This window comes from Rutilus rutilus, assembly GCF_951802725.1.
Source record: "Rutilus rutilus genome assembly, chromosome: 2".
NCBI lineage: Eukaryota > Metazoa > Chordata > Actinopteri > Cypriniformes > Leuciscidae > Rutilus > Rutilus rutilus.
In genome coordinates, this window is record NC_140210.1 from 56352563 (window position 1) to 56375463 (window position 22901).

Consider the following 22901-nt stretch of genomic DNA (forward strand, 5'->3'; position numbering starts at 1 on the left):
TTCAAAAATTATAAAATCAGTTTGCCGTGTGTGTCGTGTGTTCTGTGAAGTGACAGTGCTGCTGCTGCTACGATCGATGCTGTCAAACTTGACATTCTTAATATGAATAAAATGCCCCAGAAAAAATTATATAAAATTTAATAAAACATGTGTCTGTAGTAACCATTGGCTATAAGGAGTTTACAAAATAGTAGGGGTGTAACGGTTCACAACATTCACGGTTCGGTTCGATAAGATACACTTGTGTCACGGTTCGGTACGGTTCGGTTCGGTACGTTTTCCATACAGCAAAAATAAACAAATGGACAAATTTTGTCCTTGGACAAAATGAAATGTAATATTGTAGTAGTAGGCTAGTTATAAACAAAGGTTTATTTTAGTTCAGATTAACATTTGAGGGCAGCAATTGTATTCATAATGTCAAAATAAAACCAATGTAATGTTACTTGAAAGGATTATAGCCCACTATTCCTGACAAACTTCCATACCTTGCAGTTAGTGTTACTACAGTAAATCCATGGTGAATGTTGCTGATCTGTGGACACCGGCCAGTTCATTCATGGCACAACGTTTCTTCCTGGTTTCCACGTCAGCGCTGTTTGATCCGTTAATAACAGAGAAATGTGCATGTTTCTCACTAGATCTCGCAGCGATGTTATTACTTCAGTGGCGAATTCAAAAAGATGTTGATGTTGTGATCGCGCCAGCCTCTATGAGCGCGCTTGCCACCCGCGACGCGCCTTCATTTGAAATAACGAAATTTTGGTCGGCAGAAAAAATGGTCCAGCGAACCGTTCGGTACGTAATGAGTACGAAAACCGAACCAAAAGCCTCGTACCGAACGGTTCGATACGAATACGCGTATCGTTACACCCCTACAAAATAGATATTTTAATATTTTATATTAAGAAAACTAAATAGGCCAATAAAAATAATATGGTTATTACGTGTGTGTTGAGATTGAGATAATAAATGTTCTCCCTTTTATGTAAACAGGTACATATTTCTATATTTTTTTCTTGTTTTTGTAGGCTTTGTACTCATCTTTAGACATTTTAACTATGCAATGTGCTAAGTATCTTTTTTTAAAGTATACAGGGCATGTTTATTGGGTTAAATTTTATCTGTAAAAAATGTAGGGGGCCCAGAAATTTTGGTTTCCATAGGGCCCAGAATTTCTGGCGGCACCCCTGACGACCATCCCCAGCCAACCACCTGAGAGGCACACCCATCCGACGTCATGTCAACCAAATCCCGTCCGTTGTTACAAGAAGCCTACCACCTGAGAGGCACACCCATCCGACGTCATGACAACCAACTCCCGTCCGTTGTTACAAGAAGCCTACCAGCGACTAACCCCTTCCCACGTCTGATACCATAAGCCTTGCATTCTGCAAGTTTGTTGGGGGTCATCAACATCATTCTGGTGGCTGTCCTGCATTTATTTGCAGCTTTTGGCGGGAGTACTCTGGGTTCGGGCTGAATACCGAGCCCGGAGCCCTCTCCTTGGACAGCACGCCAAATACGCATTCATTCTATCTGACTTACTTGTAAGTGTTAACTCGTGAAATTAAAGTTCGGGAGGAACATGTTCAAATAAAAACCCAGTGGGTTTCCACAAATTTTTGGGGCAAGTGGAAGTTACCCGTCAAACAAAACAATCATTCCTCAATATTCATATAACAATTCATTCATCCAATAATAATAATAATAATCTAAACATCCTTATATACTCACTTTAATACTTTAAGTTTTTTTTTATTTTTTTTATTAATGATTAGTTGCCAAATCAGCATTTTTTCTTGTTTTCAGAAGAAAAAAAAATCTTGAATTTTGTTTTTCACCCCATTGGCATAAACATTATATTACATTTCGGATCTAAACAAGTAAAATCTTCTTATAGGAATGTAAGTGAGTTCTAAGGATGTTTATATATATTTACTGAAAGATTAAAATACACTAAGCACTTTTTTCATATTTTTCTCCTATTGGTTTTTTACTCATCCATTTAGATGGACAGTAGTAAGTGTTAGTATAACATGTTTCAGTAGACTGTGACTATGACCACATGTAAGCAAACATTTCTCACCTAAGCAATGTCCTGCAAACACTCACAGCAGAGTACAGTTTTCAATACCAAGAGAAGAAAGGTCACCACAACAATCTGGAGAAGATTCAATACAGCCGCAGCCAAAGTTTATACAACAACCACTGCAGCAGAGCAGTCTTTCCAGGCCTCAGCACGACAGCGCGAACAGTCTGATTTCTGACATTCACAATTTTTTCTTCCTGCACTTATCACAAGAGTCTTGGTTGTTTGTAGAATCCATTGCTTGACCGATTTTTGATTAGTTGCAACTGTGGTGAGCTGGTTTGGAAACATTCTCAGATCTTCACCAGTCATATCTTGTGCAGTCAGACAGTGATTTGCATATATGACCTTACAAGAGAGCACTGAGCACCTGCAGCCAATCCACTGTGCTCACACAAATAAAATTAGCATAAAATGCATCTGCCCAAAGCTATGTGAAACATGAGTCCATGGTTTGTTTCAGAAGCATAATTTTCTTTGTGGCCACACATTAAAAAAACAAATGGAAAACTAAAACTAAATTATTGATTTTATTCAAGTTAAAAATATAATGTAATTTAAGACACATTTCTTGTGGCAAAAAAAAAAAAAAAAAAAAAAACTGTAAGTAAATGTGAACATGGGATGTTGGCTGTTTATTAATGGTCATCACCTTATGGCCTGGTCTTGTGTTTCTATTTTCTTCCATGATTCTGCTTGTATAATCTCTCAATTATATTTATGTATATTTGTGACAGGACGACACATTACAGGACTTTTAAATTTTTAAATCGATTGTGAAATCTGGTAGCAGCACACACTTAAAGCTCCAATATGTAACAATTTTTTAATAAAATTAAAATTATTCTGAAAATAACTTGCACATTGTGATATATTTCCTCCAGTTGTGTACTTACAATATCTCAAAAGTCTCCAAAGATTTTTCATTTCAGAGAAATTCCGATTTTAAATAACTGTCCGTCCCGGAAAAGAAATGTCGCCTCTCGCACTATCCTTTTTTTCCGGTGTGGACCATGTGATATTCCACCACACCGGAATATCACATGGTCAAATGCGGAAGTGGTGGTTATAGCATTATAGCCAAGACCCAATTCGCCTACTTATACTACGACCTAAAAGTATGTACTTTTTTTGTGAGGAAAAAGTACATACTTTTGAGTGTGTAGCAAAAGAGTATGCACGTTCTGGGACATACTTCGATGACGTCATGCAACGTGAACGTGGTTGCCTAGTTACGCACACCGCGACTGTTAACAAAACATTTTACATTTCATTCATTCTTATGTCAAATGTAATTTTATTTACTATTCCCATCTTTTTTTCCCTCATCGTTTTTTCCACAATAGCCTACATTTGCAATTGAGGAGTGAAGCAGGGCGTCGTCATAGATCAACCAAACGCAGGTCGTTTGTGAGGCGGCTGGTTCTGACGTTCGTGTGCAATGTGTGTAACGAAAGCTACTTATTTTCTGAGTTAAAATATTTAAAGTTTATATATTGTATAGGCTAACTATTGTTTAACATATTTTATACTTAATTTTATACTTATGTACCGGTATAATACTCAAAAATACCCTGATGAAAATTAACCATGCTTTTACTATAGTAAAAGTTGGACTGATAAAGTTAACATTTGTACAGCCACAGTATTACTAGAAATAAGTCAGTGTGGTTAAACTATGGTTAGTGTAGTAAAAGGTGTTTATTTTCATAAGAGTTTGTAGTAAGGTATAAATCTAAGACAGAAACATCAAAAGAAATACATTAAAAAAAAGACACTTGCATGACACTGTACTAGAGCCTTTTTATTTACCCTACAAGATAAACACGGTACTTTTTTTGGCACAACATAAACCCATTAAAGCTATAGTAGGTAATCCTGTTCAGAAACACTTTTTTTTATACTGGGTGAAATGGTCCTTCCATCCTGAGAGTAGTCAATACATTATGTGTTCAGAAAAAGGAATGAAAACAATCAGACCTCTGTAGCAGCTGCAGGACAGTAAAAACTCTGACCAATCACTGCCACTCCGTGCGAATGTAAAGAACCAATCAGATGCCTTCATGTCTCGTGCCCGAGCCCCACTGCGTGCGCTCATCACATGTCACCGTTCCCGGAAATATTCGAGAAGCACCTGGCTGCAGCCTGCAGATCACGTGCAGCCCCGCCCACAATGCTTCTCACTGGTTAGTGGCAAGTGATGACGTCGATCGGGGCGAGGCCGCACCTGGGGCGGGGCTGCACGTCTCTTCCTGCCAACATCTCTTCCCATTGGTTAGTGGCGTGAAGTCATGACGTCGATTCTAGCATGTTTTCATTTCCGATGTTCATCGCTGCATGGTGAGTACACAGGTAAGCTACTCTTTTTTTTTTTGTTCTAATTTTATTTACATTTTATTTTACCATTTTTAATTCTGAAGTGGTGTTTAGTGTGATGTTAAAATTAAGTGGTGTAAAAATGAGATCGTGTAACTTACTTTACTCATCATATCACACAAATAACTTGGGCAGCGTAGGTCTAAGTGTGTGTGTGTGTGTGTGTGTGGTTTTGGTGGGATTAGGATATAGTGTTAAAACCACAGGTTAAAACAATAAGGCCCTTAAAAAGAAATACAGTGGCAAAACTGAACCAGGAGAAGAAATATAGGATTTAAGAGTTAATAGTAATATACAAAGCTATTGTAGGATATATTTTTTTCTATGAATAAATTGATTAAATGTATTTTGATATTATTGTTATTAATATATAAATATATATAAATATAAGGTTATGAAAACCTTCAAGCTTTTAAAACTATTTAGAACTATATAAAACTTTATTTAGAACTTTCAGGATAGGCTTTCTCAAGCCAAATTAAAGTTTGTGTTGACAAACTTTTTTTAACTAGTTTGTTGTTCATAAACAAAGTAAGTCTCTTAGGTATTTTACAGACAAATAACACTCATGCATATCTTGTCTAACATTTTCCTATAATATGTTTAAAATATATAAAAAAGAAATTCCTTGTATGACTCTGTACTATGTTAATGCCTTTCTTCAAAATTATTAAATATTGTTTGTTCTGTATTTTATCTAAATTAGGTGTTGTGAACTGGAGTGCATTTTCCAGACAATATAGGCAAGAGTTCCGGTTGCCCTACTCGCTGACCCTGTGCTTGCACTGCACTGAAGTACACAAGCACTGCCCACCTGGGTCTGTGGGTGATGGCCGAACGGGAGTCCTGCGGGGACTTTATTCTGAGAAGGAGGCTGAGGGCTATTGCTCGGTTGACTGATTTATTTTTTTTCAGGCTGAGTAGATTGTGTGTGAGTGTGTGTGAGTGTACGTACATGTGTAACAGAGTTTAAATAATGCTGTTAAATTCATGCATTAATTGGGAAAACTCGACATTGGCTGTTGCGTCCCTTGCATTTGCTTGCGTGATATTAAGGGCGGAGCTACGTCACCAGCAGCAGAGTTTCACATCTCTCGCTGCTGGTAAGTCGCATCAATAAGCGCTGCGTCATAAAAACTGAGTTTAGATTGTTTTCGAGTGTAAGGTTGGACTTTTAAACTACACACAAGTTTACTTCATGTGCCTGTCAGCCCCTAGTTCTATCAGTCGAGTCAAATGTGTTATTTGCGATGATGAAATGTGATGAGAGTGTGTGTGTTAACCTGCTTGTGAACTCCGAATCTCTGATTTCATTTAAGATCTATGAGCAACATTGATGCGTGATGCACTGTCCTTTAACCAGCTTTTGGTCCTGTTTGTCCCAGGTATGTTTTATATTCGGATTTGTCATGTTCTGTGTAAGAATATATTAGTCGAACTGAGTGTTAGCATTATCACATGTGCTATGTGCTCTCACGTGCTCGCACGTGCTGAACTGTGTAACTGCGCCATTTTAGGTGGCCGTTCTTTTCTTTCTGTATTCCATTTTATACAAAAATATACAAAATGATGGTTGCTTAAATTTAGTTCTCTGCATTTATGTGAATTGATGAGAAATGACAACAGAGAAAGTGATGTATATTTTATTTCTTTAATGTATGTTTTATTTTGAGTTTAATTCCACTATACGATCACTTTGTAAAAATGTATTCAGCAGAGTTTCACATCTCTCGCTGCTGATCTATGAGCAACATTGATGCGTGATGCACTGTCCTTTAACCAGCTTTTGGTCCTGTTTGTCCCAGTCTGTCTGTTCCAGGCCCAGTAAAGATCTTGAGTAACCATCCACCTGCTCTCCTTGTGATTCCATCCACACACAAACACACACAGTCACATTGGTGCCGTGACCCGTTGTTTCTTCAATCAAGATGTTTCCTGAAGCGGCCGAGGGTTCATCTTAAAGTTTCCGCTGGAGTCAGGTGGACACAATTTTGTTCAGGAACAGTGTTTTTTTTTTTTGAAAGGAAAGAGACTATTTTTTTTATATAGAGACTGCACTCAAGCAATTTGCAACATTTGCTAAGGACAATTTGCTTTAGAGACAACAGCACATTTTAGGTTTTTGATTTATTGTATTAATTTTTTTTTACAAGTACTGATATTCATTATGAGTGGTTTTGATAATTATCACACCCCAGTCTGTGGTAGTAAAGGTAGAGGGTGGGGTTTATTGAAAGTGCCAAAGACATTACAGTTCAGTGGGCCTGGTGTACAGAATGAAGCTCATGTAGCCATAGATAGAAACACTTCAAGTTCAGATCCATTAGTTTGTGAGGGCCTATCCACAAGTTATGAATCAGATGCTTCAAGAGGACAGCAGGGTGTGTTTTCGTCTACTCCATACCCTAATTCACAGCCACCAAATGTAATCACTGCAATGACTGACATAATCAGCCAAGTTGGTCAGCAAATTGCCGATAGCATTGTCACCAGACTAAGCCCAACACGTAAAGTTGACGCACATTCAGTTGACAATTCTTCCAAAAATGTGACTGCAGATGGATCAGCTTCACAAATGCTGGACCTGATACAAAGCCAGTTGTCCTTTTCCAGAAATGTTAGAGAACCTCCTAACTTCAGGGGAGAAGTTTCTGATGCTGTTGACTTAAATGAGTGGATAGATATCATGAGAGACTATATAAAACGCAATAATTTGAGGAAAGAGAATCAAGCGGAGGAGATTATGGCCCATCTGAGAGGCAAAGCAAGGGATGTGGTCAAGTTTGGCATAAGAAACTGTGACATTGACATTGTGCATAACCCTGATGCAATCTTTAGTATTCTCAGGAAACACTTCGAAGCTGCTCCTTGTTCTCCTCTCCCACTGGCTGACTTTTATACCACCTTACCCAGACCAGATGAGGATGCCTATGAGTACTGGATCAGGCTAAACCGTGCAGTTGACGTCGCTGCTGAGCGCTTGAAAGAACAGGGTAAAGTACTGGATTGTCCAGGAACAGAGGTAACACGCATGTTCATCAGACACTGCCCGTGTAAAGAGCTTGCCATCACCTTTCGTTCTAAAACAATTGCCGCATGGTCTGTGCGAGAGGTTCAAGATATTTTGAACGAATATCACTCTGATTCCAGTCTTGCACCAGCAGTAAGAAATGCAGCACCCACTAAAATTCCTGTGAACAGAACTGAAGTGGAACTGTCATCTGCAGTACTTCCAGCTCCTTCTGATGTCCAGCAGTCCAGGTCTCTGGAAGCATCTGCTTTAGAGCGAGTCATGAGCTTATTGGAAAAAGTCCTGTTAAAAGAATCTGCCAGCAAAGAGCCAAGTTCACGCGTGAAGCCCAAAGTGAGTCTACCTCGAGTAAAAGGCCTCAATGACCTGCCATGCACTGTCTGTTCGAGCCCTGATCATTCTGGCCTCACGCATTGTCTTGAGAAAAAGTTGTGCTTCCAGTGTCACTCTCCTGACCATTCCCGCTTTGTCTGTCCTGAGAGAGTGAAATCTCCGTCTTCTCAAGGGCTGGGAAACTAGAAGATCTGCACTCAAGGGAGGACGGTGTGGATCGTGATTTTATTCCTCCAAACCAGTGTTGTATGAATGACCCAACCTCAGTTTATAGACTTTCTAGTTCTGTTGAGCCTGCAGGGAAAACTTTAATTTTTCAGAACACGCACAGAGTACAGCGAATTGATAGTCTGTTTTACACACCGGCAACAGTATGGGGCGACCTTCAGCTGAAAGCTATGGTTGACAGTGGCTCCATGGCATGCACAATGAGTGAAGCTGCTGAACGTCTCTTGTTACAGTACAAGCCTGATTTACGAAATTTCCCTGCCAGTGATGTTGTCATAATTGGTTGTGGTGGACAGCGTGTTACACCGAAAGTGATGTATGAGCTTGAGCTCTCAGTTTATGCCTGCAAGATGGTTGTTCCAGTTTTAGTGGTCCCAGGGCAAACCGACGATTTGATCCTGGGCAGCAATGCTATCAAGTGGCTGATTCAAAAAATGAAAGAGACCGACGGATACTGGAGACTCGTGTCCAGCCCGGTTAACTCTGAAGATGTTGAATGTCACCAATTCCTGTCTCTGCTTTCAAATGTGGAACGATGGAAGGGTGAAGACATACCTGATAGAGTGGGCACTGCTAAGTTGAAGGAGAAAATAACTCTAGAACCGCACCATGAACATCTCGCTTGGGCTCAGCTTCCTGAGTCAACAGCTGTTTCTGTGGGGAGCACAGTCATTGTTGAGCCAACCCTCTGTAAGTGCCGTCCAAGGAACGTGATCGTAGGGAGAGTCATCACACCTATGTGGGGCAGTAGATGGGTGCCGTTCAAAATAATGAACCCTACAGACAAAGTAATCATTCTTAAGAAAAACACAAAGATTGTGGATGTTTTTACTTGTATTGCTGTGGAAGAGTTGTCTACACCTGAGTCCCTGAAGAGTAACGTTCAGTGTGCTGCAAGTCCTGTAAATCATGTACGGACCAGTGATGAAAGGAGAAACGTGCTGGATAAATTAGAACTGCGGGATCTGGATCTGGATCATTGTGAGGTGTCAGAGGAGTGGAAGGATAGACTTCTGAACCTCATTGAAAAGTACGAGTCAACCTTTTCACGTGGAAAAATGGATTGTGGAGAAGCCACCGACTTTGTTCACAAAATCCACTTGGTGGACGAGAAGCCATTTCGACTCCCTTACCGACGTGTAGCCCCCAGCCACTATGATAAGCTGCGGACTTCCTTGAATGAGATGGAAGTAAAAGGCATCATAAGGAAGTCTCAGAGTGAATATGCATCGCCGCTAGTTTTAGTGTGGAAAAAGAATGGTGACCTTCGTATTTGTACAGATTTTAGATGGCTGAATGCGAAGACAGTGAAGGACGCTCACCCACTTCCACATCAAGCGGATGCACTCGCAGCTTTGGGAGGTAACGTTTTCTTTTCAACCATGGACTTGACTTCTGGCTTTTATAATGTCCCCTTGTTTGAAGAGCATAAGAAGTACACTGCCTTTTCCTCTCCTTTCGGCCTCCACGAGTACAATCGTCTACCTCAGGGTTTGACCAACAGTCCAGCAACCTTTATGAGGATGATGATGTCCATTTTCGGGGATGAAAATTTCACAAGCCTTCTCTGCTACTTGGACGATCTGATGGTCTTTGCTCCAAGTGAGCAAATAGCTCTTGACCGACTGGAACTTGTTTTCTCACGCCTGTCTAAGCACAACTTAAAGCTAGCGCCAAAGAAGTGTATGTTCCTCAGGAGATCTGTCAGGTTCTTGGGACACATTGTCACTGGGAATGGTGTCCAGACCGACCCAGAAAAGGTGAAGGTGATCAGTGACATCCAGACTACTGACCTCATGGAAGCGGATGGCATAACCCCTTCTCAAAAGAAGATCAGATCTTTCCTGGGTATGATTTTATATTATCAGCATTTCATTATAGACTGTTCTGCTAAGGCGAAACCTCTTTTTAGTCTCTTATCAGGTCAGTCACAGAAAAGAGCTCAGAGGAAGTGTGGTCGGATGAGGAAGCCACTCAGTGTCGTGAAGCTTTCACCCGAGGATTGGACTAGTGAATGTCGTACTGCTTTCGAAACTTTAAAGCAAGACTTACTGCACAGTGTTACTCTAGCACACCCAGATTTCAGTCATCCCTTTATTCTCTCTGTTGATGCTTCATTTGATGGCATAGGAGCTGTGTTATCTCAGGTGCCCCCTGGGGAGAAAATTGCACGTCCAGTCGCTTTTGCCAGCAAAACGCTCTCCAAGTCTCAGATGAACTACCCAGCACATAGACTCGAATTTCTGGCTTTAAAGTGGGCCGTTTCTGACAAGTTTAGCCACTGGCTAAAAGGGAGACATTTCACTGCATGGTCTGATAATAACCCCTTGACCTATATTCTAACCAAACCCAGATTGGATGCGTGTGAACAGCGATGGGTGGCGAAGCTTGCTGCTTACGACTTTGACCTGAAGTATGTGCCAGGCACGAAGAACGTTGTTGCAGATGCCTTGAGCAGAGAGCCCTTTGTCAAGTCTTGTGTCAGCCATCGTCTGTTGAAAGAACCATACATTTCTCTCTTGGATGAGGTAAATGGTGTTGTTACTGGAACCGTGCAAGATGCCTTCCGTGTCACTAACAACTGTCAGAATGTGCAGGCTACCAGTGACGACGAAACAGAGAACGAGTTGCAGGATGACGTGAATGACTCATGTCCTGGATCTATTGATGCTGCTGAAGTTTCTGCTTTTCTGGGTGCTCACTGCGATGGTGGAGTTAGTCCATTGCCCGTGACAAGTCCAACGTCACTCCAGCTCCCTGATGAAGATCCGTCTGTTGCAATCTCGTTTTCCAGACTTGCAAATCTCCAAGAGCAGGACAACATAGTCGGTAGAGTCATCAACTATGTTCTGAGACATAAACGTCCTTCAAAGAGTGAGAAAGCAAAGGAGCCTAGCTCTGTGACAAACCTTTTGAAGCACTGGAAAAAGCTAAAGATTCGTAATCGTGTGCTGTACAGAGTGAAGAAAGATCGACTGATGAATAAGAAACTCTTTCAATACGTTGTACCGGATTCCCTAAAGCATGATGTTCTCCGTGGTGTTCATGACTCAGCTGGACATCAAGGTGGTGCAAGAACTCTCTCTCTTGCAACTGAAAGGTTCTTTTGGCCAGGAATGAGTAGAGACATCAAGCTTTATGTGAAAAACTGCCAGAGGTGTGTTGTCGGAAAAACACCAGAGCCAAATGCTCGTGCACCCCTTGAGCATATCCGTACCTCTGAGCCTATGGAACTAGTATGCATAGACTTTTGGAGTGCTGAACAGACTTCAGGGAAGGTCGTCGATGTCCTAGTAGTGACGGATCACTTTTCTAAGATGGCACACGCCTTTCCCTGTCACAACCAGTCGGCTAAGCAAGTTGCCCATCGCCTTTGGAATGACCTCTTCTGCATTTATGGATTTCCAAAGAGAATACATTCGGACCAGGGTGCAAATTTTGAAAGCAAAATCATTAAGAACTTGCTTGAGATGGCTGGTGTTCAAAAATCACACACCACACCATATCACCCTATGGGTAATGGTCTGGCAGAACGTTTCAATAGGACCTTGGGTAATATGATAAGAGCTCTCCCAGTGAAATCCAAGGCGAGGTGGCCACAGCTTCTAAGAACGTTAACCTTCAGTTACAATTGTACTGTGCATGAAACAACCGGGTTCGCTCCTTTTTATCTTATGTTTGGGCGTATCCCGAGGCTGCCGATCGACATCATGTTTCAGCATGTCCTTTGCGACGAGAGGGTGGTCAGCCACCATGAGTTTGTCACTGCACTGAGAAGAGATCTGAGCGCAGCTGCAGAAATTGCCCGGAAACACAGTCTCAAAGAGCAGAACCGCCATGCCATTCTTTACAATCGGAAGGTCAGAGGTTCACCCTTAGCCGTGGGAGATAGAGTTTTGCTGGCTAACCGTGGAGAGAAAGGCAAGAGGAAAGTTGCGGACAAGTGGGACTCTGTTTTGTATGAGGTTCAATCAGTGAGACCAGAGATTAATGTGTACAGGATTACGGATGTTCAGACTGGCAAAGAAAAAGTGGTGCACAGAAATCTGTTGCTTCCAGTTAATTTTTTATTCTGGGATGATGGTGAGGAAGAATCAGTTCGATCAGATTCCACTGGTGCTACCCATGGCAGTGCTCTCGATTCCGCTCTGATGGATGATCCTGATCCTGTTTCAAAAACATCAGAATGGTTAATGCAGACGGATGGAACACATGACGGTGACGAAATGCAAGATGCCACCTGTGGTGAAGTTTCAGACATTCCTGATGAGATGACTCCTGAGTGCTCTGGCAATGATCAGTACAGTGCAGAACCTGAAAATGTTCCTGAACCTGCTGAGAGTATAAAGAGTTTACCTGCAACCAAGCCAAATGAGTACCCCAGTTGTTTGCAAGAACCTGATAACAGACTTGCCCCTGTCATTTGCAAACAGCCCACAAGTACATATACAGGCCACATCACTACACGATTAGGGAGATCAGTTAAGCCCCCTAACAGACTTATTTGTGAAATTGATAGTCAGAAAATTGTGGAAAGTGATTCGCACAGTGATACACAAGTTATTTTTCAAGGAACTAACTTTGTAGTGGAGTTGTTAAGGAACATTTTTGTTTAAAATGACTGAGTCTAAATGATGAGTCATATCTAAGAGTCGACTGTGATGTTAAGAGAATGACTTTGAAGTGAGTTTCTTCTCTGAGAAAGAATCAGAAGTTTGTTGTTTGTATCAAAAGATATTTGAAGAGCAGAGATACATTTGTAACCACTAGGAGTGTGTAGACTGCACCTCCTATAGTCTGTGTTAAGTGTGGAACCTGGTACCATTCCATTCTTTCATACTTCCTGGGGAAGAGATAAATTCTGACATACTGTATTGTAAAGCTCTTTTACTCACACCTATTTCTATTTTCATTACTTTTTTTTTCTCTGCAATCTTTACTGTATATTTAGTTTGTTACATATTCCGGTTCTAGCCCAATTTAGCAGAATTTAAGGGGGGTGTATGTAACAGAGTTTAAATAATGCTGTTAAATTCATGCATTAATTGGGAAAACTCGACATTGGCTGTTGCGTCCCTTGCATTTGCTTGCGTGATATTAAGGGCGGAGCTACGTCACCAGCAGCAGAGTTTCACATCTCTCGCTGCTGGTAAGTCGCATCAATAAGCGCTGCGTCATAAAAACTGAGTTTAGATTGTTTTCGAGTGTAAGGTTGGACTTTTAAACTACACACAAGTTTACTTCATGTGCCTGTCAGCCCCTAGTTCTATCAGTCGAGTCAAATGTGTTATTTGCGATGATGAAATGTGATGAGAGTGTGTGTGTTAACCTGCTTGTGAACTCCGAATCTCTGATTTCATTTAAGATCTATGAGCAACATTGATGCGTGATGCACTGTCCTTTAACCAGCTTTTGGTCCTGTTTGTCCCAGGTATGTTTTATATTCGGATTTGTCATGTTCTGTGTAAGAATATATTAGTCGAACTGAGTGTTAGCATTATCACATGTGCTATGTGCTCTCACGTGCTCGCACGTGCTGAACTGTGTAACTGCGCCATTTTAGGTGGCCGTTCTTTTCTTTCTGTATTCCATTTTATACAAAAATATACAAAATGATGGTTGCTTAAATTTAGTTCTCTGCATTTATGTGAATTGATGAGAAATGACAACAGAGAAAGTGATGTATATTTTATTTCTTTAATGTATGTTTTATTTTGAGTTTAATTCCACTATACGATCACTTTGTAAAAATGTATTCAGCAGAGTTTCACATCTCTCGCTGCTGATCTATGAGCAACATTGATGCGTGATGCACTGTCCTTTAACCAGCTTTTGGTCCTGTTTGTCCCAGTCTGTCTGTTCCAGGCCCAGTAAAGATCTTGAGTAACCATCCACCTGCTCTCCTTGTGATTCCATCCACACACAAACACACACAGTCACACATGTGTGAGTGTACGTACGTGTGTGAGTGTACGTACGTGTGTGAGTGTACGTACGCGTGTGAGTGTACGTACGTGTAAGTACGTGTGTGAGTGTGCGTACGTGTGTGAGTGTACGTACATGTGTGAGTGTACGTACGTGTGTGAGTGTACGTATGTGTGTGAGTGTGCGTACATGTGTGAGTGTACGTACATGTGTGAGTACGTACATGTGTGAGTGTACGTACATGTGTGAGTGTACGTACATGTGTGAGTGTACGTACATGTGTGAGTGTACGTACGTGTGAGTGTACGCACGTGTGTGTGTGTGAGTGTACGTACGTGTGTGAGTGTACGTACGTGTGAGTGTACGCACGTGTGTGTGTGAGTGTACATACATGTGTACGTACGTGAGTGTACGTACGTGAGTGCGCGTACGTGTACGTACATGTGTGAGTGTACGTACGTGTGTGAGTGTACGTACGTGTGTGAGTGTGCGTACATGTGTGAGTGTGCGTACGTGTGTGAGTGTGCGTACATGTGTGAGTGTACGTACGTGTGTGAGTGTACGTACGTGTGTGAGTGTACGTACGTGTGTGAGTGTGCGTACGTGTGTGAGTGTACGTACGTGTGTGAGTGTACGTACGTGTGTGAGTGTGCGTACGTGTGTGAGTGTACGTACGTGTGTGAGTGTGCGTACGTGTGTGAGTGTGCGTACGTGTGTGAGTGTGCGTACGTGTGTGAGTGTACGTACGTGTGAGTGTACGTACGTGTGTGTGTGTGTGTGCGTACGTGTGTGAGTACGTGTGTGAGTGTACATACATGAGAGTGTGTGCGTACGTGTGTGAGTGTGCATACATGTGTGAGTGCGTACGTGTGTGAGTGTACATACATGAGAGTGTGTGCGTACGTGTGTGAGTGTACATACATGAGAGTGTGTGCGTACGTGTGTGAGTGTACATACATGAGAGTGTGTGCGTACGTGTGTGAGTGTGCATACATGTGTGAGTGCGTACGTGTGTGAGTGTACATACATGTGTGAGTGCGTACGTGTGTGAGTGTACATACATGTGTGAGTGTACGTACGTGTGTGAGTCAGGCAGGTGTATGTGTGTGCGTGATTATCTGTATGTGTGCATATCTCTTTTACACAATAATTTTTTTGTTTTGAAATAAAAGTTATCACTGGTATGAGTTTGGTTTTTTGAGTTGGCATGCATAATATGGGATACAGAGATTGACAATGTAGTAGCTACAGTACATACAGTAGCTAACTACAAATGTATTAGTTTAACTTCAAACTACTTTATTGGCATAAATGTTTTATAATAACCTAATGCACAAAAATAAACAAGAACTATTACAAAGGAATGATTTAAATAATAAATATATAAGGTGCCATTAATGTTTACAGTAATTTTGTAATTTACACAGTGAAGAGCAACAGAATGTGAAAAACTTTTAAAATACTATACACAGATATTACACAATAGCCTACTCTGTAACTCCTTATAAGTTTACCTTAGATCAGGCATAGTTAAAACTATGGATAAGCGCTCCACTACTTTTTGCTGCTTTCATTATTACTGTAGAGTTGTTTTAATTCTTTATTATTTTATTAAAGTTTTGATTTCAAATTTACGCATGCGTTTTGAAGACGCGTGACGTCACCACTTAAAGCAAATACGACGCATGCGCTGTCAGCGCGATATGGCGCGTGCGTTTTAAAGACCGCATTGTTTTCAACCGCATTTCCTGTGTTACCGTGGCGTCGACGTCATCACTTTGCCCCAACCAATGAGAAGCGTTATGGGCGGGGCTGCACCGATCTGCAGGCTGCAGCCAGGTGTAACTTACTTGAAATATTCAGCTCACTACACCGAGTAAGCAGGAGCACTGAGCCCATGTTGGGAAAGTGAGAAAATAAAGAAGGAATATGGTTTATGGTAGTTGGAAAGTGCAAGAATGGGCAAAAGAGAGTAAAATCCAAGATAAAGTAAAAATTAAAATTAAATAAAATAAAAATTGTATATACAGTTAATCCAAAATGGATCTTTTCAGAAGTGTGGGTTGATTATAGTATTTATGATAAAATAAGAAGTAGTGGTGGAAAAGGAAACTGGGATAAAATTACAGAAGATAGATTAAAAATATATGAGTCGTTTTTGCATATATTCACAGATGGATCAAAGGACATAAAAGGGGGGGAAACGGGTTTTGCATTTGTAATACCACAAATATTAGTAGTTAGGGAAAGAACTCCAGATCATTTATCCATTTATACAGTGGAGATGTTAGCCATATCATTTAGTCTTCAATGGATGGAACAAAATAGAATTAAAAGAGGAATTATATGTACGGATTCATTATCAGTATTAGTGTCAGTTAAATTAATGTCCACCAAAAGTCGAATAGATATATGAAATTTATGAGACCATATTTAGATTAAGGAAATTGAGAACAGAAGTTACATTTTTTATGGGTACCAGCACATAGAGGAGTAGAAGGAAATGAAATGGCAGATTATTATGCAAAAAAGGCAATAAGAGAGGAAACAATAATACATATTGCATATAGTGTTGCTGAAATGAAATCTATTATTAAAGCACATATAATGGAAGAGTGGCAAAGCATGTGGGAAAAAGAAGAGAAAGGAAGACATTTATTTCAAATACAAGGGAAAGTAGGAAAATGGAAAAATGTAAGAATGATTAGTAAAGAGCAAAGAATGATTGAGTTTTTAAAACAAAGTGGTTTATTGAATCGAATTTAGTCTTTATATATATATATATATATATATATATATATATATATATATATATATATATATATTTTTTTTTTATTATATGATCTTACTCCGACTCACACTCCAGCATAGTAGGTGGCGGAAATGCACCTAGACGTTAGATGCCACCCGCCAATAAACAAAAAGAAGAAGAAGAAGAAGAAGAGTAAGCAGGAGTTTGCGGCACAATGGAAGAGAAAATGCAGCCAAAACTACCAATGCCAGCTTTGCTGGTAACTGCTCGCCCTGATAAAAAGCCTAAAAAAAGAAAATCGGAGGCAGAAAAGGCTGCAACGAAACAGGCACTGGATAAAGCCAGAGGACAAACTCGCGTCAACATTGGTCCAGCATTTGAACGGTGGAGACAACTGAGGGAGCTGAGGTGCCTGAAAAGCGATGCCGAGGTCGCGCGCTTTCTGCTGGACAGGTAATTATTTGTTTTGCTTCGGGGGGATTTGTTATTTCCATGATATATGTTACGTTAGGCAACGTAGCTACTTTTGTAGCTAACAGCTCTCGTCGTGGAAGCTCTAACCAAAATAACGAAGATATATAAAAACAGAAAGTTCACGTTTGCCAGTGATAGTAACAAAACAAAACGTTACATTGTTACATTTAATTTAGCAGACGCTTTTATCCAAAGAGACGTAGCTACATTTCAGAGTTCATACAACACCAAACGTGTAACGTTAGCCTGAAAGCTGCGAGTAACATTACTAACAATAGCCATGCTTTTTTTTTTTTTTTTTTTTTGCATTCATTGTAAGAATAATATAGTTTAGTTACAGGTGAATGAGACATGAAGTAGTTTGGTTGATGTGCAATAATGTGCTGAAATACTCGGCTTTCCTGACTCCGACTGTGGATGCGCGGTAATTTCGCGGTCTTTCCTCTGCAATTGACGCAGCTCGGACTCGATTGTTCACATGATTGTTCATCACCACACCGGCTTCCATGTTTACATCACCACCATCACCACAAAGCTCCTCCCGCGCGCAATGGGTTGTGGGCAATATTAGCCATTTCAAATTCTAACCGACAATAGTAGACCATCCGGGTATCTTTGGAATACTCATTTCAACATACATACTACGATTTGGGACGTACTAATTCTAGTTTCGCATACTATTTAGGACGGATAGTATGCGAATTGGGACTCCGCCATAGACTGTATGGTTATAGCTGTTATGGATCACGATTACTCTTTGGCGAGTATTGAAGTGCCGACAAAACGAAAGCGTCCATATTCGGATACACGCAGACTGTGTGACAAACGGAGGAATAAAACCCGGATAAATATCGGCCAGGCGTTTTCGAGATGGAGAGAGCTGCGCGACAATCTCGGACTTGACAGCGACTCTGCTCTCGCGAGTGTTTTGATAGACAGGTAAGCAAAAAAAAAAAAAAAAAAAAAAATTTTGTAGAAGTAACGTAAGTTACAGTAAAGATGATTTTAATAGATATGAATTACACCACGTGCCTGTAATAATATAGCATAACATTTCACGTTCCTTGCAGTTCATTAATTATGATGACATAAAATAATACGATCAGACATACAGGTAATACAAAAACGAATAAATTACCTCATCCGTGATCATGATTCATTAATTCCATTTAGATACATGGCTAGATGGTGAAAATGCATTAAAAACGACATCTCCCATCGTCACCTCCTTCATAGCGTCATCAAGCTTCGCCTTTGCTATTGTTGGAAACTGCGCCCTCTTGTGGTGAAAAAAAAAGATAAAAAATAAAGTCAGGAGCAGCAGTTTTTAAAAAAAATGTTTTATTTGTTTAAACTTTCTTTATATACCAATACATAATTAAAATGTAAGTACTCTGAAAAAGAGAGTATAAAAATCGACTGTCTGTACTTATTTCCATTTGGAATGAGTGAAATGATTGGCTGGGCGACTGTCACTCTCCCTCGCTACCATGGCTACCACCCCTGCTGCTACAGGAGCTGACCCACATGCGCGCTCCCGTTTGCAGAGGAGCAGGGGGGTAATCGAGCGCTCGTTTTCCGTACCACCCCCGGAAGCGAATTTTTTTTTTTTGCAGGGTGGTAGCGGAAGACTCATTAATATTCATAGAGAACTCATCCCTGATTGGCTCGCCGTTCTGAAGACTACTCCAATGTTCTGAGAAGCCATGGTAACCCCAAACAATGAGATATCAGATCGCTGTGACAAATAACTTACGTGACGAGAGGGATTGTGATTGACCTACATGATTAATGTTATTAATTTCACTGGATTAGCGATGAAAATCATGAACGCAAATAAATGAGTAGTGTTGTTATTGACTTGTTGATTTTTTTTATTGCAATATTAACAAACAAAAACAAGTCGATACATACAAGAAATATAAACAATCTTTCAAGACAAAAGAGAAATTATGGTTCAGTATAATAATTTAAATCTATTCAACAATAGTCTTAAAAAAAAGAGAGAAGGGAAGAAAAAATAAAATAAAAGGAGAGGGCACAACAACAAAAAAACATTAAGTGAGAATATTAAACATGGCACAAATTCTGTTTGTTTTCATTGCTTTCTTGTTAACAGAAGTTGAAATTGTATTTAAATACATCTTCAATTCTTCTTTGAAAAAGCTAAAAAAGTGGGGTTTACTTTTCATATATTTACATTTATGGATATGAAACTTTCCAATATATAAAAGAAGGTTTATACAAAAACTTGCATCAATATTATTCCAGAAAGACCGAGCAAAAGGACATTCCCAAAACAAGCGATCAACAGTTTCAGAAGAGGCTTCACAAAAAGAGCAGGAAGTATCAATATCACTTCTAAATTTCTTTAAAAAGTATTTAACTGGATAAAATCTTTGAATAATTTTATAGGATATTTCTTTAACTTTATTTGTTAGAAAGAATTTCTGAGGAAGTGACCAAACATATGACCATTTAATATCATCAAAAAGGTTATTCCAATAAGAAAAGCAGGAAGGAATTGAAGTAACAGGGTCCAAAAATAATGACCTTTCAATAGAAAAGTTCTTTTTTTTTTTTTTTTTGCTTGTTTAAATTTGACATACTTGACAAACAGAGCACTTGCAGTTACTGTTAGTTTACTAGTACTAGAATTGTTTATTAGCCAACTTGTAGATGATACAGCATTGTTTCTAAGAGATATCTCTCAGATCCCAATTGCTTTAACCTCTCTTCAGTCTTTCTCTAATGCATCTGGCCTTTTGCTTAATATTAATAAATGCGAATTACTCCCGATAAAAAAATGCGACCTTAATTAGAAAGGTTTCTGCCGATGATAATTGGAAAGCTTGACAGGAAGTTTATTAACTGAATAATTGCACATTAAAAGAAAATGTATACCTCCTAATTGAGAAAAGATATATCTTGGGATTATACTCCAAATAGAAGATTGATTGTGAAGGAAACGTTTAAGCCAATTAATTTTTAAGGTATTGTTAAGAGAATCAAAATCAATGAAATTTAAGCCACCTTTATTATAAGAATTCAAAATAACTGATTTTCTAATATAATGAGTTTTATTTTTCCAAAGAAATTTGAGCAACATTACATCAATATCAAGTTGCAAGTAGATTATCCACAAATAAAGACTGAGCAGCAAAGGATAAGCGGGAAATCCCTTCTGCTTTAGTAAGCAGAGTTCTGCCTTTCAAAGATAGATCTCTTAACAACCATAGGTTACATTTTTTGTGTGTTTTCTCCACAACTGAACTAAAATTCATCTGACATCTCAGTTTAGTATCTTTTATTATTTTTATTCCTAAATAGGTGACACTTTCTTTGATTGGGAATGTTTGAGATAGAGGTTGCAGCATTTTTTTTATCGGGAGTAATTCGCATTTATTAATATTAAGCAAAAGGCCAGGGCCCGTATTCATAAAGATTCTAAGAATCCTCTCAGAAAACTCTTAATTTAGCTTAAAAACTTTTACGTAGGAGTCTTAGCTTAATAGCGATTCGGGACCGATCTGAGAGCAACTCTGAGTAAGGAAAAGACAAAAGCTTTCATCTTAGTGAGGAGGCGGGGTTGACCCCGTTGCTATGGATGACACAATCTTTTGAAGACTGTGATTGGTTGGTTGTCCAAGAAGGAAAAAAAAGTTATTTTAAGTATAGGGTCTATTCTAAGCCTTTCCAATTTTTCCTATTTGATCATTCTCTATCTCTCTCTCTCTCACTCACTCACACACACACACACACACACACACACACACACACACACACACACACACACACACACATTATATATGTGTATATAAATCCTTTTTATTTTATTTACCATGCTGTTAATTTCCTATAAGGTATTTGATTGGCTTAGAATGATAAAAAATGTTCCACTCTTTCCAGTTACACTGATTGCTGGCATGTCTATTTAAGTGGTGGTTTGAATGTTGGTTTTAATGTATCAAACATGGAATTTTCCCAGTTGCCAAATATCATAATGTAGCGATTACTTTCATTTCAGGCGCTATGGCATTTCTGCGCTGTGTCGGAGATGTTAGCGCGTCTCTAATAAGATCAGTCACAAACATGATCCCTGCACGATCTAATCTATAGCGTCTTATTAACTCACTGTCATCCATTGTCTGCAACACATTTCTTCTCCCTCTTCGTCTTTCTGCCATTTTCTCCGCTGCTAAAGAAACTCTTAAGCCTCTTAAAAGTCCTTGTCCGTGCTCCTAACAACTTTGACCTTAAGACCTCTTTTAAGGGTTAAGATGCTTTCTGAATTACTTTTTTCTTTACTAGGATTTTTTCTTTAATTTTAAGAGTAAACGCCCACATTTCTAAGAATTTTCTTAGAATTTTGTCACTAGGAGCTACACTTTGCATTAAGATTCTTTATGAATACGGGCCCTGATGCATTAGAGAAAGACTGAAGAGAGGTTAAAGCAATTGGGATCTGAGAGATATCTCTTAGAAACAATGCTGTATCATCTACAAGTTGGCTAATAAACAATTCTAGTACTAGTAAACTAAAGCCGCGTTTCCACCGCAGGAACTTTCCCCAGGAACTAGGAACTTTGGGCTGGTACTCGATGTGTTTACACCGCAGGAACCAGGGTCTAAATGAAGTTCCGGGTAAATATTTCCCCCTCCGATAGTCCCTGCTCACGAGGTAGTACTTTTTCAAAGTTCAGGAACTTTCAGGGGTGGGACTTGTGCGCTGCACAAGCTGATTGGTTGTGTTCACGCCGCATTTTGGTTGGATGACTCCACGCAGCATTTTCTTTATTTTTAACCTCCCTTTTAAAAAGTGGCTTCATGCAGTAAAGTTGTCTGTCTGCAAATATGGAATTTAATAAAAAAAACTGGGGGACTGGCGACGAGTTTCAGGCTTTATTATTTGGGTATTTGTGGAAGAGGAAACTTTCTGCGCGTTCGTCACAGCCATCTCACGGCCAATGTCCGCAATAGCTGATAACATACAATTTTATATCTAACGTTAGCATTACGAGCTCTGAACACGCTTCATCAGTGCTCGTCTCTTTTCTGCCACAGCTTTTAATATTAAGTCATTATGTTTACACATTGTCATCTATTGCAAGGCAAACCATGTTACAAATTTACTATAACAGGATTGAAATAGCGCATTGAGGTTGGTAACAAACAACTATTTACAAGACTGTCACTATTTATGATTGATAGACGGGGTTCAGGCTTTTTTTAAGAGTATTTGCGCAAAAGGAAATTTTTGCGCGTTCGTCCCAGTCATCTCACAACGTACATTGTCTAATTTTATACGCATACGAGCTTTCTGAACACGCTTTAGTATCAGTGCTCGTCTATTTTGTTATGTTAATTAGCCTACCTCGTTAGTAAACCAATAACTGCAGCACAGTTTGAATCTCCTCCATACTTATAAATGTGGCGCTCAAAACTGATTACTGTCCGTCGCAGACTGGGAGGAGCAGTTGCGCGCAGTTTACCTTCCCGGTACTTTAGACCGCGGTGTAAACGCAGAAAGCAACCGGTCTGGGGCAAAAAAGGTTCCTGGGAAAAAAGTTCCTGGGACAAATTGTTCCGGGTAATTTCGGTGGAAAAGCGGCTTAACAGTAACTGCAAGTGCTCTGTTTGTCAAGTATGTCAAATTTAAACAAGCAAAAAAAAAGAAAAGAAAAAAAAAG

The 22901-nt window shown here is 39.7% G+C and overlaps 2 protein-coding genes across 3 annotated transcripts in view; both read left to right on the forward strand.

The window, feature by feature from the left end:
* The window catches only part of LOC311286376 (uncharacterized protein), a 274251-nt gene that overhangs the window by 46371 nt on the left and 204979 nt on the right, over positions 1-22901 (forward strand). The window lies entirely within an intron of this gene.
* LOC311286354 (uncharacterized protein) overlaps positions 16901-22901 on the forward strand; it is a 115605-nt gene continuing 109604 nt past the window's right edge. Inside the window, exon 1 of one of the 2 annotated variants that reach the window (XM_084402536.1) lies at positions 16901-17190. In XM_084402536.1, the coding sequence (XP_084258662.1) occupies positions 16952-17190 (239 nt within the window). In that variant the 5' untranslated portion in view covers positions 16901-16951. The remainder of the gene's footprint in view (positions 17191-22901) is intronic. The other variant, XM_084402534.1, reaches the window with a different exon arrangement.